At 42.7% G+C, this 20578-nt stretch overlaps 1 protein-coding gene across 1 annotated transcript in view; it reads left to right on the top strand.

Annotated features, from left to right (window-relative positions):
- Positions 1-18894, top strand: part of LOC110502421 (PDZ domain-containing protein 8-like) — a 66807-nt gene extending 47913 nt beyond the window's left edge. The window contains exons 4-5 of the mRNA XM_021580447.2: positions 14867-15029; positions 15200-18894. Of these exons, the coding sequence (XP_021436122.2) occupies positions 14867-15029; positions 15200-17448 (2412 nt within the window). The 3' untranslated portion in view covers positions 17449-18894. The remainder of the gene's footprint in view (positions 1-14866; positions 15030-15199) is intronic.
- The last annotated feature ends 1684 nt before the right edge of the window (positions 18895-20578 follow it).

Below are 20578 nucleotides of genomic sequence, written 5' to 3'. Positions count from 1 at the left end.
AAATGAACCAAATGCGATGCTCTGTGTTTCATGCGCAGGCAGGTTTGGCTGCCACAGTGCCACAAAGAACTACATAACCTTTAGAAAGCTGTTGTTGTACCAAAACAGATCCATTTACTGAAGAAAAGCATAACACAAGTTTATTAAAACTAAGTTTGGTAGAGATACTATGATGTTGTGGCACAGCAAATCAATGTTTGTTTTATTAGTACCGGTATAAACTCACAGCAGATGGATCTTAGGCTATAGCCTACAGTAGATCACACTAGTTGGCAAACTGCTCAGATGAGCTGAAGGAGAACTGTTTAGTTTTATGATCAGCTTATATTCCTCTGACAAGGGCCATGTTTTTTCTCCTCAGTTTAACTTCATTCAGTATGAAATAAATTGATGGTAATTTATTTTCTTAGAATTTTTTTCTGCTGCAGTTTGCATTTCCTCTGATCCAAAACTCTGATAGTACACAGGAAGGCTAAGAGACAAATGAAGAGACTGGTGCTGGAGGGGGTTGCTATGGGACTGGCTCCACGTCTGCTCTGGTAGGGTTCAAAGGGTTGGTTGGCAGGGGATGTTCTAATACACTGTGGTTGGACCAGACTAATACACTGTGGTTGGACCAGACTAATACACTGTGGTTGGACCAGACTAATACACTGGTTGGACCAGACTAATACACTGTGGTTGGACCAGAATAATACACTGTGTTGCTGTTTACCTACGGGCTCCAATCAGCTCCTAAGGTAAGGTAAGGTAAGCTAAGTAAATGCCAGGGGTTAATCAGGCAAGTCAGGATTGAGAAGTCCCAGAGAGCTGAGTAGCACCTGCGATCCCACAGAGAGCCTCCACTTGAGAAGTTCAGACAAGGATATGACCAGGCTAACTCTGCATTTGCCTGATTGACAAGCTGCACGTTGGAGCTCAAAGGACCAAGAATAAATAATTAAATGCCAACGTGATAAGGAAAATAAAAGTGTGTCATTGCTGTTTGAAAGGAAATTGCTGATATGAGAGGAAGGACATTTTGTGTCTTTGTGGTGGTTTTATTTCCATTTGGGAAAACTGCTGCTGATGAGAGATTATTATCTGGGTGCGAAGGACAATGGGCCTGCTATAAACAGACCTGTGGACTACGTGTGGGTGAAGAACCTACAGGGGAGGCTGTATATGCAAGTGCAAATTAGGAGGGGGGGGGGATGAGTACCTTTTTTGTGTTTGCCTCAGTCTCCATAACAACTCTTTTGTCCCCTTGCTTTTGAACCCGGCCTCCTATCATAAGCCACAGTGGCAACATTAAAATTCTAATATATTTTGATGACAAACACAATCATAAATTAGACCGCAAGCTTTGTCAACTCAATTTTTCTAGATTTGTATTATTTAAATGTATTTGGGTACATCTTCCCATTCTAAAATAACTAATCTAGTAGCTTAATTACTTCATCATTAGTGGAAGCCACTAATGCTTCATTTAAATTGACTACCACCAATTGACACTTTTGAATTTACACACTCCAAATGATCAATGGAATCCTCAAATGTATGACATACTAAAAGGGTGTGATTAGCTAATAATTGTATTTAATATAGACAGACCTCTTCCCCAGTAGCAGTCCGCCAATGGAGAGAATGCTCAACGTCCTTGTATATCTTTGTAGTGTAATCTGTGATTTTCAAGGCGGTAACACCAATGGCATAAAACTGAGGGACATACATTTCAGTAAAATAAATAGGTATTTGAATAGTTGATTTAGAGCGTTATTTACTTTTCACGAAAGAGGAAAGGGCAACCATGACAGGCAACGATAATTATGTCAGTTACGTGTGAGGCCTGATTTAGCAGGTACATCTGCAACATGCCCAACGAGTAATGTAATTGGCTTTCTCCTTCAATTAAACATTTTTGGGTTAAACAGATTGCAATGCTTCACATCCAAAACAGAGATTATTGAGGAAACATCCATTATGAGACCTTTTATTAAATATGTTAAACCAGGCAGCCGTAACCAGCCATATAAAAGTAATCACAGTCACATTCGCTCTTACACATTCTATTCCATATCGCAGGGGTTGCCAAACTTTTTGGGGGCTGGGGATGCTTTTTGTGATGCCTAATTCATTGGGGATCCCCTCATAATCAGAACACAACTCGAGTGAGGTAAAAATAGCATACTTAGAGTTTTACTATGTCTTTTTGACAGTGCATGGCCAGACAAACCAAGTCTCTGGCCCTGGGAAGGAACATTTTAAAGGCCCTCCTCTTGGTATCAGAGAGAATTTTGCAGTTTTCAAGCAAATTTCCTGCAATTCTAGACATTTTGTCATGTGGCAGAGATGTTTTTTTTTTGATGCAGTTTTAAAGCTAATATCCTGAAATTCGACACATTTTCCCATGAAGGAGAACTTTGCCATTTTAAAGCATGTGAAGAAAAAAAAAAAAAAAATATATATATATATATATATATATATATATATATATATATATATATATATATATATATATATATATATATATATATATATATATATATATATATATATATATATATATATATATATATCTTAAATGTATTTTTGGGGAAAACAATAAGTATTGAGTTGAAAACATTGATAATTGGTGGAATACTGTGGAAAGAACAGAAATTCTAGATCCATAATACTGTATTACACCCTCAATTTATTCCCTTTGCCAAAATATGTTTAATCTGTTTTTAATATCCTCCCAGCTGCCCACTGCACTGAGGCTAGGTAACACGGTCACCACCGATAAATCCATGATTATCGAAAACTTCAATAAGCATTTCTCAACGGCTGGCCATGCCTTCCGCCTGGCTACTTCAACCTCGGCCAACAGCCCCGCCCCCCCCGCTGCTCCTCGCCCAAGCCTCTCTAGGTTCTCCTTTACCCAAATCCAGATAGCAGATGTTCTGAAAGAGCTGCAAAACCTGGACCCGTACAAATCAGCTGGGCTTGACAATCTGGACCCTCTATTTCTGAAACTATCCGCCACCATTGTCGCAACCCCTATTACCAGCCTGTTCAACCTCTCTTTCATATCGTCTGAGATCCCCAAGGATTGGAAAGCTGCCGCAGTCATCCCCCTCTTCAAAGGGGGAGACACCCTGGACCCAAACTGTTACAGACCTATATCCATCCTGCCCTGCCTATCTAAGGTCTTCGAAAGCCAAGTCAACAAACAGGTCACTGACCATCTCGAATCCCACTGTACCTTCTCCGCTGTGCAATCTGGTTTCCGAGCCGGTCACGGGTGCACCTCAGCCACACTCAAGGTACTAAACAATATCATAACCGCCATCGATAAAAGACAGTACTGTGCAGCCGTCTTCATCGACCTTGCCAAGGCTTTCGACTCTGTCAATCACCATATTCTTATCGGCAGACTCAGTAGCCTCGGTTTTTCGGATGACTGCCTTGCCTGGTTCACCAATTACTTTGCAGACAGAGTTCAGTGTGTCAAATCGGAGGGCATGCTGTCCGGTCCTCTGGCAGTTCTCTCACTGATCATCCCTAAAGCCAACACCTCATTTGGCCGCCTTTCGTTCCAGTACTCTGCTGCCTGTGACTGGAACGAATTGCAAAAATCGCTGAAGTTGGAGACTTATCTCCCTCACCAACTTCAAACATCAGCTATCTGAGCAGCTAACCGATCGCTGCAGCTGTACATAGTCTATTGGTATATAGCCCACCCATTTTCACCTACCTCATCCCCATACTGTTTTTATTTATTTATTTACTTTTCTGCTCTTTTGCACACCAATATCTCTACCTGTACATGACCATCTGATCATTTATCACTCCAGTGTTAATCTGCAAAATTTTAATTATTCGCCTACCTCCTCATGCCTTTTGCACACATTGTATATAGACTCCCCCTTTGTTTTCTACTGTGTTATTGACTTGTTAATTGTTTACTCCATGTGTAACTCTGTTGTCTGCTCATACTGCTATGCTTTATCTTGGCCAGGTCGCAGTTGCAAATGAGAACTTGTTCTCAACTAGCCTACCTGGTTAAATAAAGGTGAAATAAAAAATAAAAAAATAATAATAATAATAATAATAATATTCATAAACATGTATTTTTAAATTATATTTTGAGATCTGGCCGCGGACCCCCTGCAGTAGCTGTCTGCATGCCTTGCAGGGACTTGTACCCTATAAGCATACACAAATCGATCTGACATGTGGCATTAGATTAGATTACTGGGCAGCCCAGTGACAGGGAAAAGGATTTGTTCGCCCTGACCAGCATCCGGGCAGACACTCTGCTCACGTGCAACCCCCTGGACCAGCCCGAGAGGAGCTTCAAGTTCAGCCATTCTGCAGAAGCCCCAGCCCTCTCAGGTCATCTATATTTCAGTTTGTACCTCTAAATGCACATGTTACACTATAGAGTGTAACATGTGCTTTTAGAGGTACAAACTGAAATATAGATGAAGCTGGTTAAGCTATGACTGTGGCACTACCTGGCCTATACAGGGTATTATATGTTTTTTGAGGCAGAATGAAAGTAAGGGGCTAGTATCGTTGACATGTTTTATCTTTTTCTGAATAGTGCAAAACCACTGAAACCATGTTTGTTTTGGCTAACCTTTCTAGTTTTTTTTACCTCTTGCTGCCTAAAGTCATGATATTGCTGCTTATATTTTGGCATCTAGCATGGTGTCAGTCTACACATGGACGTTGATGTAGGGAGTGCTGAAGTTTAACATTTATCTAAAATTTCTCTGTCATAGAATTTCACAATTTCATTAGGCTACATAATAACAAAGAAGACACACACACACACATTATCAACAAACTATTGAATAGATTTCACAGTACAGGCCAATTTAAGTAAAAATCCAACGTGCGATTTAAATACATACTGTGATGAATCAAAGAAGATAATGGCCAACTGTATTCTTACTCAAGCGGAGGACGAGGCTACAGACAAATGTGTATTTTAATCAGGAATACCTGCTAAATAAGTAATATTAACCTTTCATTTGTTCTTCATGGCAGCACAGATAAAAGATAGGTTTGCTGAAATAGGCAGAACATTTTTCTATTTACATCGAGGCCATTCACTGTTGCTACGCTTCCTGTTTGTTTTTCTCCTCAGTGAGAAGAAACCAAGAGCTGTCTGTTCTCTGTCAATGTTAACTAGATTACTCAGTCACTTCAGCTCGCGCTTGAGATTAAGCACCCACATAAAATAATAAAACAATGTCATTTGAGGGTGAAAGCCATTTTAAAACAACTTTAAGCACGAAAAGTGCCATTAAAAAAAGGCCTGTTTGGCACACACAGTTTTTCATTAGTTGAATTTCAAGTCTGTTTTTGTCCAACACCATGGTTGATATTCAGTCTTTTAAAAAAATGTCTAAATGATAAAAAAAATGTGTTTACTGACGCATACTGTAGATATATATATACTTTATATTCATATTTGGATACTAACATCAAGCTGAAAGGAATACTACTATAATTGTTTTGTGTCAGCAGCAGCACTGATGGATTATAAGAGGTGGTGCTGGTTTCTCTGTTAGTTGAATGACTCATCGGAGTACAGTAGACCATAACTCTGAAGGAGCCCGGGACAAACACTCTTTAATGAACACCTGGGAGAGAACAGCGGTCTTATTTCTAAATTCATTAGGGGTTTTCTTTCTTGTCAGTGTCCACCGTGTGTGTGTGTGTGTTGTGCACACAGCATGTGGGAGGGGAGAAGGCACTATTTGCACTTCACACAAAAAAAAACTCTGCTCTCATATGCAAATGACCCAGGGGGTGGATGTAGAGGTAGATTGAACAGTGGCGTCGCTCGAGCAACAGGTATATCTGCAAGGCTACTGTGTTTGAGCACAATAGCTTCAATGACTGTCCGTCAGCACACACACACACCCATCCATGTGCCTCAACTTGGCATATTTGCTCATTTACATTTGACATTTTGGTAATTTAGCTGACGCTCTTATCCAGAGTGACTTACAGAAGCGATTAGGGTTAAATGCCTTGCTCAAAGGCACATCGTCAGATTTTCCACCGCTTAACCACTAGGCTACCCGCCGCCTCCTCAATCTCTTGGCATCTGCTACATGGGTAATTTGTTTCTCACCAATGTACTCTGTCAGACGGCCTGTCATTACAATTGCAGCGTACAATTTGATGTCTGTGCATTCTGTTCAGAGGCAATGTTGCTTAGCAGAGCATACAATTGTATTTGTGGGGACACTGTTTTTTTTTTGTTGTGTGAATCATCCTGCAGTTTTATGTTTACGATTTCACTACTTGTTTCCCTGTGAACAGTAACTGAATAAAGGACGTAGTGGAGTTGTATTTAGTCATCAATGGTGTTGACTCACCTCACTTCCTGTACTGAAAAACATATGATTTCCGCTCAGTGCAAGGCGATCATTTTTTCAGTATAATACTTGAAGTGCTGTAACTGCAAGCATAGATGTATTCAACCCTGTATGATTTTGCTGCAGCCTACGACTTGGTCATCTAACTGTAAAGCTTTTTAGTGTTACGTCACCCCTATGAATGTAATCACATGTCACTCAAGACAATGGTACCATGTTGTACACACAGCTCGAGGGGACATTAATGCTGGTCAATGAATATTCCTACTCAGGGAGGTGTGTGTTTGGTGTGCCTCTTTTTAGTTCATGGCAGGTAGGCCATCTGTGGGCCAGGCGTGCTGATCTATAGGGACCGTGTACAGCATCAGTTTAAATTGATGTGGTGCGGAGCGCTGCACGCCACAGCCCTGGTGAGCGGCAGCATCTGTTTACCTGCTCCCTGAAATTATTGGCCTGGCTGAATCATACGCCGCTCCCCACTGCTCCTACCGTCTCCTCCGTAATTGCCCTTTAGTCGGCGTTCATCCTTGCAAATTACCCATAATTGCCACTCAATGACTCCTCTGAGTGGGTTAGGATTTTGGGGGGGAAAACAGTGACATGGACACACACAGGATGTCTATCTCAGGGTCTTGCTGCCAGGGCATGTAGAACAGTCATAGCAGAGGGTATTATCTCTGCTTTCTTCTTTTGTATAGTGTCTCATTTTTGAGAGCCTTCAAGAGGTGACATGCCTATTTCCTATAAATCCTATTCAAGGCAAACTGATGAGCTTCAAGCATAACCCTCCTTGACCCGGCGAGCATTCTTTTTTTTTTTTTTTTTTTTTGGGGGGGGGATTTTTACCCCTTTTTCTCCCCAATTTCGTGGTGTCCAATTGTTGTAGTAGCTACTATCTTGTCTCATCGCTACAACTCCCGTACGGGCTCGGGAGAGACTAAGGTTGAAAGTCATGCGTCCTCCGATACACAACCCAACCTAGCCGCACTGCTTCTTAACACAGCGCGCATCCAACCCGGAAGCCAGCCGCACCAATGTGTCGGAGGAAACACCGTGCACCTGGCAACCTTGGTTAGCGCGCACTGCGCCCGGCCCGCCACAGGAGTCGCTGGTGCGCGATGAGACGAGGACATCCCTACCGACCAAGCCCTCCCTAACCCAGACGACGCTAGGCCAATTGTGCGTCGCCCCATGGACCTCCCGGTCATGGCCGGTTACGACAGAGCCTGGGCGCTTACCCAGAGTCTCTGATGGCACAGCTGGCGCTGCAGTACAGCGCCCTTAACCACTGTGCCACCCGGGAGGCCCCCGGCGAGCATTATCATCACAAAATATTGATAAGCTGCAGTACCATGAAAACAGTTTTGTTTAATGCTTTTTAGAGTTGTGAGGTTTTAGACTGAATGTCTAGTTCAGAGATCAGTGTTTCTTCAGGTTGGATGCTGAAACTCATGAGGATCCAGCTGATGGTTTGCAGTCAATTGAATTTGCTTCGTGACTATAGCAGTGTATAGCAGACCATTCGATCTGATGTTAAATTGTCTTTTGTCAGTCGCAGCCTTGTGTGTGATTTGCATCATAACCATCGACTGAAGTGGATTGCAATGCTTTCAGAGGCAGACATTCTCAGATGAAAGCCTCCGGTTTAGATCACACAGCGTTTCCGCTCCTGGCACAAAGAAGATATTAGCCTCAGTAATAGCGGCGGCACCCTTGATATTCACTCTGCCCAGCTAAATGTTGAGCTTGAATTGCTTTATGTACACTCGGGTCCAAAATGATTGGCACCCTTGATAGATAAACGAAAAAGACTGAATGAAAATAAATAATACAATTAACATTTCTGAGCTATATTGCATGCTACATTTTTTAAATGATATTTTATACTAATACAATTACTCAGAGAAAGAGATTTCCAAGTCCACATATTTTACAATAGGTATGGTCTTTTCTTTTTATGCAGCTTTCCACCACTGGTGTAAGAACTCTATTTTCATATAATCTGACCCCAGCACAGGTTCCGATCCAAGTGCCATTACCGTTTAGCATACTCCAGGCGTTTACATGTGTTGGATGACATGAAAATATAGCTCTTGGGCTAGTGGTGGGTTTGGCTTCGAAAGAAAGATTAACCCATACCTACTGTAAAATATGGTGGTGGATCTTTGACGTTATGGGGCTATTTTGCTTCCACTGCTCCTGGGGCCCTTGTTAAGGTCTACGTCATCATGAACTATACACAGTACTAGGACATTTTAGCCAAAAACCTGGTTACCGCTGCCAGGAGGCTGAAACTTGGACGCAGGTGAATCTTCTAGCAAGCCAGTAACCCCAAGCACACATCAAAATCCATAAAGAAATGGTTACTTGACCACTAAATCAACATTTTGCAATGGCCATCTCAGTCTCCAGACTTGAACCCCATTGAAAACCTGTGGTTTGAATTGAAGTGGGCAGTCCATAAGCACAGACGAAGGATATCAAAAATCTGGAAAGATGACTTATGGAGGAATTGTCTAAATCCCTCCCAATGTGTTCTCCAATCTCCTAAAACATTTTATTAAAAGGCCCAGTGCCATTATGTTTGCAAGGTAAGGGTATTTAAAGGTAAGGGTATTTAAAGGTAAGGGTATTTAAAGGTAAGGGTATTTAAAGGTAAGGGTATTTAAAGGTAAGGGTATTTAAAGGTAAGGGTATTTAAAGGTAAAGGTATTTAAAGGTAAAGGTATTTAAAGGTAAGGGTATTTAAAGGTATTTAAAACAAGGGTGCCAATAATTTTGACCCCTATCTTTTTGATAAACAATATCTCTTTCTCTGAGCAATTGTATTAGTGTCATTCTTTTGGCATAAAATATAGATTATACAGTATTTTGTATATTTATTTTCTGAAGTCGAGTTTGCTCGTCTTTTATCAAGGGTTCCAATCATTTTGGAGCTGACGGTATGTGTGGTTTCAGACCCTCTTCTGAATCTCACTGGCCTCTTATTTTAGAAAAGGGGGAAAACATGTTTTCTTTGGCAAGATTGGCCCCCATAGTTTGACTTACCTACAAAATGTGTAGTTTCCTCCTCTAATATTACAAGAGCATGCTGTCAACTCTTACACAAACTCTATATATTTGTGTATGTGTGTGTGTGTGTGTGTGTGTGTGTGTGTGTGTGTGTATTTACACAGTTGAAGTCGGAAGTTTACATGCACCTTAGCTAAATACATTTAAACTCAGTTTTTCACAATTCATGACATTTAATCCTTAGATACACAGTGGTCTTCATCATTGACTTGTGCACAATTTTGATGACTTTAAAGGCTCTTGTGCACAGTTTGTCTTTACAGCTACTGTTAGCTTTGCTGTTCTCCTAGTTTCCCCACAAACACCTGTTGCCTTTTAAATGTCGTTAGGGCATTCTAGGAAAGGGGAGCAACGTGGCCAGATCAGGTTAAGCCGTGAGGCAGAAACCTGCATTAAATTAATTTGGAATGTCTCAAATGAAAAGGCAGGTTCCTGGGTCCACGGGATTTATAAACAGGTTATAGGACTAACTTTAAAAACTGCTGTCCACACCATATAATGGCGGCAGGTAGCCTAGCGGTTAGATCGTTGGGCCAGTAACCGAAAGGTCACTGGTTTGAAATCCTGAGCTGACAATATTTTATTTTGTCTGTGCTCTTGAGCAAGGCACTTAACCCTAATTTGGCTGACCCTGTAAAACAACACATTTCACTGCACCTATATGGTGTATGTGACAATAAAATAGATTGTTTTTGAAAATTTTTATTTAAAAAAAACATTGTCAGTTGCCTCCCAATGTGACAAGGCCTACAGGCTATTTTCATGGTTCACACCTCAACTGTGTTTGTATTGTTCTGGTGTATTGTAAGTATTTTTAAACCATCTGCAACATGTGTGAACATAGTCAAGATAATCTGCAGTTCTTTATGAATCATTTGATTTCCAACAATAAAATAGTCAAATAAATGTACGTCAAAAGCACAAGTTACCATTTTACTTTTTCTGATGATACCTGAAACTTTTATTAGAAATATAAACCATTATGATCTGTTCTTGCCTACAGTGTAACATTGTGATGTAGCCACATCTCTTTATCTCCAAAAGGTTCCCATCCCAGGTTTGAAATCATCCGTCAGCTTCAAGTGAATCAACCCCCCTCGGCTTGCCAGCTCATATAGATCATTTGCTTTTTCATCCCCGCCCCTAACTCGATCAGTGCCCTCCTTGAGAATTATGCCAAATGACAGCTGGGAAATTACAGTTGTTCGTCTCAGTCTCTCTGGCTTCTCTGAGTCCTCTCTGTCTCCCCTTCTCCCTCAACCATCAATCTCTCATCACATTTGAACTCTCATTCAAGATCTGACCGACTTCATCAACTTCCTCCACAATTCTATAGTTGTGTTGGTGTGTGCACGATGTTGATAGTTGGAATTGTCCCATGATGACATGGTGTTATGAGGATCTGCATACAATAGAGGGGGACTCCAACTTTAGACGGACTGCACTTTAGCGACACATGCTGTCATGTTGCATTGGGCCAGGGAGACACAAAGCAGGTTGCCCCGACGTCACAACCGGTGAATGGTGGATACGTGACTTGTTCTCAGTGCGCTGTGACAGTGATTGAGGCAGCTGGTAAACTCCAGGAGCCTCATTTATCAATCATCTGTAGGCACAAATCTGTGCGTAAACGATGCAGGGTATCATTTCCGCGCAAAGTGTGAGATTTATCAATATGAACGTTTGCTTGAGAGTGTGTGTAAATTTACATCCATGACCATGCGTACGCACAGTGTCGATTGGTCGTAATACGAGAACTGCCGGTCAAGCGTAGCCTAGTGAATGTAGCCTAGTGAATGTATATGTTGAAATTGTGATCCATTTTTATTGTAAAGTCATGCAACATATCTTGACAGTGCATTTGTTACAATAATAATCCTTATAAAGTACAGTTATTTGTTAAATTAGAGGTACGTGTGAAAGGGAAGCCATTGTTGAAATACTATTAAAGGAAATGGGGAAATGGAATGAGAGCTGGCCGATCTTGCTCTGTTGGAAGATTTGGCACAGTTATTGTATTTTGCAGCGAGCACGTTTTTAGAGACAGGTGGGACTTTTTAGCGTCAAGTACAAATTGGATCATCAGACATAGTTTCCCCAAACCAATGTTATAGGATTTTTGTAAGGATTTAATACCTACTTTAGAAAGGCAAGCACATGCCACTCCGGTGCACATCCAAGTGCTCTCCACCCTAGGGTTTTTGGCAGGAGTTTACCGATCGGCATCTCACAGCTCGACGGACTGCGTTTTGGATGTGATCATTAGCAAAACGAACAGTTGCATACAATTTCCATACTCCATCTCACAACAGGTTAAAGTTGAGGGGTTTCTTTGCCATCAATAGGTTCCCAAATACGAAAGGAGCAATAGACGGCACCCACATCGCCATAAAAGCACCCTCCCTAAACAAGTTAAACTATGTGAACAGAAAAGGCTTCCACTCACTCAACCTATCACCTGCACATTGTGTGATGCGCAAAAGACGCTGCTGAATGTGGTGGCCAGGTGGAACACACAACTCATCCATTCTGCAGAACAGCAATGTTGGCCTGAGCTGTTGAGGATAGATGGCTTATTGGTGAGAGTTGCCTACTCATTTGAAGTATATTTGTCATTGCTAAACCAACTTGAATTGTCCTAATGTCCTCTATTTGTAGCTATGCTTTTATTTTTACTTGTCAAACCGTTTGGTTTTACGTAACCTCTGACACTAGCACCTCTATCTCTGTATTTCATTTTCTTCAAGGCAAGGAAACATTGCTCAATCCCCACACCATTACACCACTGCCACCAGTCTGTACCGTTGACACCAGGCAGGATGGGCCCATGGACGCGTGCTGACTCTGCCATCAGCATGACTCAACAGGAGCCGGGATTTTTTTTCTTGAGCAGATAGTCGGGGGGCCAGAACATAATTACAAATAATTTGTAGACTGCAAATTGTCCGATTTTTAATATTTGACTAAAACATGATCATTTCAAACCTTGCTTACATACAGTTGAAGTCAGAAGTTTACATACACAGGTTGGAGTCATTGAAACTCATTTTTTCAACCACTCCACAAATTTCTTGTTAACAAACTATAGTTTTGGCAAGTCGGTTAGGACATCTACTTTGTGCATGACACAAGTAATTTTTCCAACAATTGTTTACAGACAAGATTATTTCACTAATAATTCACTGTATGACAATTCTAGTGGGTCAGATGTTTACATACACTAAGTTGACTGTGCCTCTAAACAGCTTGGAAAATTCCAGAACATTATGTCATGGCTTTAGAAGCTTCTGATAGGCTAATTAACATAATTTGAGTCAATTAGAGGTGTACCTGTGGATGTATTTCAAGGGCTACCTTCAAACTCAGTGCCTCTTTGCTTGACATCATGTGAAAATCAAAAGAAATCAGCCAAGACATCAGAAAAAAAATAGTAGACCTTTGGTTCATCCTTGGGAGCAATTTCCAAACGCCTGATGGTACCACGTTCATCTGTACAAACAGTAGTATGCAAGTATAAACACCTTGGGACCACGCAGCCGTTATACCGCTCAGGAAGGAGACGCGTTCTGTCTCCTAGAGATTACCTGAAAGGCCGCTCAGCAACGAAGAAGCCACTGCTCCAAAAACCACCATAAAAAAGCCAGACTACGGTTTGCAACTGCACATGGGGACAAAGATCGTACTTTTTGGAGAAATGTCTTCTGGTCTGATGAAACAAAAATAGAACTGTTTGGCCATAATGACCATCGTTATGTTTGGAGGAAAAAGGGTGAGGCTTGCATGCCGAAGAACACCATCCCAACCGTGAAGCACGTCGGTGGCAGCATCATGTTGTGGGAGTGCTTTGCTGCAGGAGGGACTGGTGCACTTCACAAAATAGATTGCATCATGATTAAGGAAAATTCTGTGGATATATTGAAGCAACTCTGACCATGAGAAACACGATTCTCTGGTCTGATGAAACCAAGATTGAACTCTTTGACCTGAATGCCAAGGAAACCTGGCACCATCACTACGATGAAGCATGGTGGAGGCAGCATTATGCTATGGGGATGTTTTTCAGCGGCAGGGACTTGGAGACCGGATCCAGGAAAAGATGAACGGAGCAAAGTACAGAGAGATCCTTGATGAAAACCTGCTCCATAGCGCTCAGGGCCTCCGACTGGGGCAAAGATTCACCTTCCAACAGGACAACAACCCCAAGCCACACTCCCCATCCAACCTGACAGAGCATGAGAGGATCTGCAGAGAAGAATGGGAGAAACTCACCAAATATAGGTGTGCCAAGCTTGTAGCGTCATACCCAAGAAGACTCGAGGCTGTAATCGCTGCCAAAGGTGCTTCAACAAAGTATTGATTTAATGGTTCTGAATACTTGTGTAAATGTGATATTTAAGTTTATTTTGAATACATTTGCAAAAATGTTTAAACCTGTTTTTGCTATGTCATTATTGTGTGTACTGTAGATTGATGGGATTTTTTTATTTCACTTTAGAATAATTGTGGAAAAAATCAAGTGGTCTGAATACTTTTTGAATGCACTGTATATGAATCGTTTAAGCTAGTTAAACAGGCAAAAATTACCTAAAACGATTTTTTAAATTTTTACCTTTATTTAACTAAGCAAGTCAGTTAAGAAGACCATTCTTATTTTCAATGACGTCCTAGGAATGTAGCTAACCAGATAGTAGAACAGGCAAAAATGACCTAAAACCATTGTTATCCAAGGTAGATAGCCATGGAGAATTTATATCTGGCTAGCTAACATTAGTAGCTAGCCAGTTAGCGCTATTGACTTACTATGGTCTTGAGACCTACGCACACTACAGTGGGTATTGTAGGCAGGTAACCCTGCCAAAATTAACACAGCATGTATTTATTAACGTTTCAAAATAAAATATTGTAGTCAGGCAACATATGAGATGTTTTATAGTCGACTGCTATAAATAGAGGACTTCACAAGAAGTCAAGTGTTTACTTACTGTCTAGAAATGAACTTCATTTGTTGAATACTAATATTGTTGAATATTTGTATGCTGTAAGGGTGTTAACTGTTCTGTGATACTTTGGCTTACTGTATTTTCTTCAATGTTCTGATATCCATAGCAAGCTTAAAGTTAGAATCCTTAGTTGCTACATCCATTTTTGGACTTACACATTATTCTATGTACCCATTCATTCTTGTAGAATATAACTTATGCCTTATGAGCTTACTTACAAACACTGTATAGCCTCAAAACATGGTTAAAAGTATATTTTTTATGATGGATGGTCAGTCCATGCATCCATAGCTCTATCTATACATTTGAGAGTGGTTACATTTCTTAGCTTTTTAGCAAAACACTTTATTGTTTTTTTCTTCAGGATTCTAGTTTTAAAGTGATCCTAAGTTGAAAGTGCTAAGTGTGTTTGTTTCTCTCTGTGTGTTTCAGGCAGAGGTGATCAAAGGGCCCTTTGGGAGTGTGGGTATGACATTCAGGCACATCCCCGACTGTGAGGGTGATGCGGTCCATGTCAGCATCGAGACAGTCACTCCCAACTCTCCTGCTGCCCTGGCAGACCTACAGAGGGGCGATCGACTCATCGCCATCGGCGGTAAGACACTAAGGCCATGCAGCATAAGTAAACTGACTGTGGCATGATCTGGCAACCCTGAGGATGTTCGAAGTGACTTAAGAACAGCAGCATACAGTAATACTGGATGTATGTTGTTCAGTTGTACTGTTTATCTCTATGAGTCTAACATGTTCTCTATCTCTGGGCAGGTGTCAAAGTGACATCCTCTGTCCAAGTGCCCAAACTGCTGAAGCAGGCAGGGGACAGGGTGCTGGTCCTGTATGAGAGGCCTGTGCGTTACCAGAGCACCACCATTGGCCTGGGAGCCCTCCAGGAGGGGCTGGGCCAGCTGGAGGAGCCCGGGTTCATCCTCCCGCCGGGGGGCTATGAGGAGGACCCGGCACCCATCGCCGCCCTCGCCGACATATCCGACAGCAGAGACATGGACTCTGAGTTTGAAGAGTCGATTGCAGACCCCAAGTCTAACCTGCTTAGTAGCAGCGCCGAGGCCAAGGAGGATTTCCTGTCAGTAAACCAAAGTCCCAAAAGGACTGTGGCCAATCTGGCCTCCAAACCCCTTGGCAGCATATCGCCCATCCTCAACCGCAAACTGAACTTGGCAGGGCTTCAGTCACCGGTCAGACCTCCACCCACACCAAAGCACTCACCACACAAGAGTGGCGAGCCAGGAGAGGGGCCACAGCGCCCCACTGTCCCCCCTCCACCCCCACCCACTCGCCCGCTGGTGCCCCCTAGACCCCACATTAAATTAACGTCAGCCTCTTCTGAAACACAAAGTCTGTTGGAGGGGAGCGAAGCTTCCACCGCAGCTGAGAGAACTCCAGAAAAGACTCCTACACACTCCACTGGAAGCAATGGTGACAAAGGCAGTGCTGTGACGACACCTGTGAAACAGCCCGAACCAAAGCCGGCGGTCAAACCACCCGAACCCTGCGAAGAGCCACCAGGGGCCCCCTCCGCTCCCAGCAAGCAGGAACTGGCCAAAGACAAGGTGTCTGAGAGCTCCATCATCACCCGAGACATCATGGAGGACCACTCAATGTGGGAGTCCTCAGAGATCATGTTCCGCAACCGGACGGCCCATTGGGGCAATGGTTCCGTGGTGTTAGCGGTGGAGAGCAACCATAAGTACCTTAACACGGCCCTGTGGTGCAAAGACCCCTTCAAGCTGGGCAGCCTGCTGTGTCTGGGCCACGTCAGCTTGACACTGGAGCATGTGGCCCTGGAGTGTCTGTCCTCGTCTGAGTACCAGAGCACTTTCAGACTGGAAGCCCCAGAGCCCAGGGCCAGTGTCAGCCGCACCGCCCTGCGCAGCCTTAGCACCCACAAGGGCTTCAACGAGAAGCTCTGCTACGGAGACGTCACACTCAACTTCAGCTACCTGGCTGATGGAGAGTCAGAGACGTGTGCTGGGCTGATGGAGGGTGAAAAGAAGGCCAGCATGCCGGATGAGGAGCTAAGGGAGAGGGAACAGCTTTCCTTTGTTCCCCGTGACGACCTGGCTGACAGTGCCATACAGCTGGTGGAGGTGCGCCACAACTTTCAGGACACCCAGTTCCAGAACCCCACCTGGTGCGAGTACTGCAAGAAGAAGGTGTGGACCAAGGCCGCCTCCCAGTGTATGAGCTGTTCCTATGTCTGCCACAAGAAGTGCCAAGAGAAGTGCCTGGCCGAGCACCCTTTCTGCGTGGCCGCCACCGACCGACGCAGTGCCGACCCGGAGGCCAAATCCACCATCAACCGCGCCACTGCGGGCCTCAGCCGCCACATCATCAACACCGGCTCCCGTCTGCTCAATCTGCGCCAGGTGCCAAAGAGCCGGCTGGCAGAGCAAGCGGCTGATGTGCCAGATGTGGTGCACATCCCCGACATCTCTGACAACGAGAGCAGCGATACAGAAACCTACGCTGGGGCCAGCCCCTCCAAGCATGCAGCCGGCGGCAGCACCAAGCTTGTACGGCGGGAGGGAGGACTTGACGACAGTGTATTTATCGCAGTGAAGGAGATCGGCCGCGACCTTTACCGGGGCCTGCCCACTGACGAGCGCTCTCAGAAGCTGGAGCTGATGCTAGACAAGCTGCAGCAAGAGATCGACCAGGAACTGGAGAACAACAATGCCCTGATGCTGGAGGAGAGGGAGACGGGGGACGCCCGGAGGAAGGCCCTGATCACGGCCGCCCTGGCCAAGTCTGGGGAGAGGCTCCAGGCTCTCACCCTGCTCGTGATTCACTACCGGGCAGGCATCGAGGACCTGGAGTCTGTGGATAGCACCGGCACCTCCCCCTCGGAGCCACATGGTTTCAAGGATAAGGGGGTGGCATTGGAGGAGGCCTTACTGGGGACAGAGGTTTATGACAGTGATATATGCAGCCCAGTGGAGGCCCAGCTGCTGGATGACATCACAGAGGAGCAGATCTGTGTGGAGGCGCTCCACTAGAGAGGACAAGGACGAGGGATGGGCTTCAGAACATTTTTCTGTGGGGATGGTGGGGTGAAGGTTACCTTCTGAAGATCAGCTGAGGCGGCCTGGTGAGGGTGAAATTGTTGATTTGTAAAACAATTGGTCACGCAATTCATACTTGGTTTGGGGAGACCACTCTTGTTGTCCCAAAGAACAGCAGTTTAGTTTTCCTAAAATGATACTTTTAAAGGGAAGCTGGAAAGCTAGATGGTGAAATTTGCATTGAGGATCAGTGTTTCATGGCAATCTGTAAGTGCTTGGGATCACAAACATTTTAAAACATACATATATAACATTGCCTTCTATAATTTAGCTTTTGTTGACATTAAGGTGCCCTGTAACTTTTTTTTCTATCACTTGAAAATGTGAGTTTAAATGTTTGTCACAGTTCAGTATTTTATCACTGAAAGTTACAGCAACCACTTTTCCGTTTTGCAGAAGATTGCAATCAAAATGTGGTTGCCATTGCAGGAGCTATGCAAATAGCAAATGGCTCTGTTTTATCCAAATTGCATTTGGGGAATGAATATTAGTTTGATTTGTTTTACTGTGAGTAACACAAGCATATTTTGTTAGACTGGACACCGTGTTGTGCGTCTACAGGAAGACAACAGTGTGGAAATGCAGAACAAAAATGAAATCCTCCACCATATGGAAATGTATGTTTCAGATGATGTACTTTTCATATCTTCACTTTGTGAGCACTTTTGATTTGAATGCATAATCTATTTTTAGAAATCACCTATGACTTTCCTCTTCTTTTGGACTTTTTTGATTTTTTGCAAACTACAAGCTCGTGACGATTGAATGAAATGGGCAATAATGTTGTGGGGGAAGATGGTCTCTCCCCTGTCATCCTTGGTTCAGTTTATTTATAGGCCAAACATGTATGACCCATTTTGTTTAACCAGCATATTAACTGTACATGTTAGTTCTCTCTCTGTTACAATGTTTTCTTAGCTTTTTGGTTGGAGGGATAGTTATAATAATATTTTTCTCAAATGTATCATTTTAAAATGTTGTAAGTTATTTGATTAAGCACCTGCTTTTGTGTTCTTGCCCCCCTTCCAAATCTTTTTTTTTTTTTTTGTATGGATATAATATCCCTGAACTAAAACATAACTATGGTGGTGGTGGTTTTATCCAATCATGTTACTTCAGACGGAATGTTTGCTTTTGAAATTATTCTTGATAAATGCAAAGTATTTATGTAGTCGTGGCAGAAAGTTTTTATTTATATGGTTCATCTCAGTATGAATATTGTTACAGGAGCACATGGATCTCTGTTTTATTCTATGTACAGTGCCAGTCAAAAGATTGAACACACCTACTCATTCCAGGATTTTGCTTTATGTTTACAATTGTCTACATTGTAGAATAATAGTGAAGACATGAAAATGACAAATTTACACATATGGAATCATGTAGTAACCAAAAAAGTGTTAAACAAATCTACATATATTTTATATTTGAGTTTCTTCAAAGTAGCCACCCTTTTTCTTGATGACGGCGTTACAAACTCTTGGAATTCTCTCAACCAGCTTCATGAGGAAGTCACCTTGGAATGTATTTCAGTTAACAGGTGTGCCTTGTTAAAAGTTCATTTGAGGAATTTCTTTCCTTCTTAATGCGTTTGAGCCAATCAGTTGTGTTGTGACAAGGTAGGGGTGGTATACAGAAGATATAATTTTACCAAATAGGGCTAAGTCCATATTATGGCAAGAACAGCTCAAATAAGCAAAGAGAAACTTCAGTCCGTCATTACTTTAAGACATGAAGGTCCGTCAATCTGGAACATTTCAAGACCTTTGAAAGTTTCTTCAAGGGCAGTCACAAAAACCATCAAGCACTATGATGAAACTGGCTCTCATGAGGACTGTCACAGGAAAGGAAGACCCAGAGTTACCTCTGCTGCAGAGGATAAGTTCATTAGAGTTACCAGCCTCAGAAATTGCAGCCCAAATAAATGCTTCACTGAGTTCAAGTAACAGACACATTTCAACATCAACTGTTTAGAGGAGACTGTGTGAATCAGGTCTTCATGGTCAAATTGCTGCAAACAAACCACTACTAAAGGACATCAATAATAAGGAAACTTGCTTTGGCCAAGAAACACGAGCAATGGACATTAAACATTAAACTGGTCCTTTGATCTGATGAGTCCAAATGTTTTATTTTTGGTTCCAACCGCCGTGTCTTTGTGAGATGCAGAGTAGGTGAACGGATGATCTCCGCATATGTGGTTCCCACCGTGAAGTATGGAGGAGATGGTGTGGGGGTGCTTTGCTGGTGACAATGTTGGTGATTTATTTAGAATTCAAAGCACACTTAACCAGCATGGCTACCACAGCATTCTGCAGCGATACGCCAGTCCCACTAAGCGCAAACCAGATGGGATATCATTTGTTTTTCAACAGGACAATGACCCAACACACCTCTAGGCTGTGTGCTGCCTATTTTACCAAGAAGGAGAGTGATTGAGTGCTTCATCAGTTGACCTGGCCTCAATAATCCCCTGACCTCAACCCAATTTAGATGATTTGGGATGAGTTGGACTGCAGAGTGAAGGAAAAACAGCCAACAAGTGCTCAGGATATGTGGGAACTCCTTCAAGACTGTTTCAAGAGTGTGCAAAGCTGTCATCAAGGCAAAGGGTGGCTACTTTGAGCAATCTCAAATATAAAATGTATTAACACTTTTTTGGGGGGTTACAACATGATTCCATATGTGTTATGTCATAGTTTTGATGTCTTCACTATTATTCTAGAATTTAGAAAATTGTAAAAATAACAACCATGGAATGAGTAGGTGTGTCAATGTTTGACTGGTACTGCATATCTTTATTTACTTGGTTTGGTGACTGGTGTGGGTTCTGATTTATAAATACTCTGAGCAGTTAGGATGTTATAAATCCTCTGTGCAGTTAGGATGTCATAAATGCTCTGAGCAGTTAGGATGTTATAAATGCTCTGTGCAGTTAGGATGTTATAAATGCTCTGAGCAGTTAGGATGTTATAAATGCTCTGAGCAGTTAGGATGTTATAAATGCTCTGAGCAGTTAGGATGTTATAAATGCTTTGTGCAGTTAGGATGTTATAAATGCTCT

The sequence above is a fragment of the Oncorhynchus mykiss genome, chromosome 23, assembly GCF_013265735.2.
Source record: "Oncorhynchus mykiss isolate Arlee chromosome 23, USDA_OmykA_1.1, whole genome shotgun sequence".
Taxonomy (NCBI): Eukaryota; Metazoa; Chordata; class Actinopteri; order Salmoniformes; family Salmonidae; genus Oncorhynchus; species Oncorhynchus mykiss.
The sequence above is the reverse complement of the archived record's forward strand: the minus strand, read 5'-3'. Positions and strand labels throughout refer to the sequence as shown.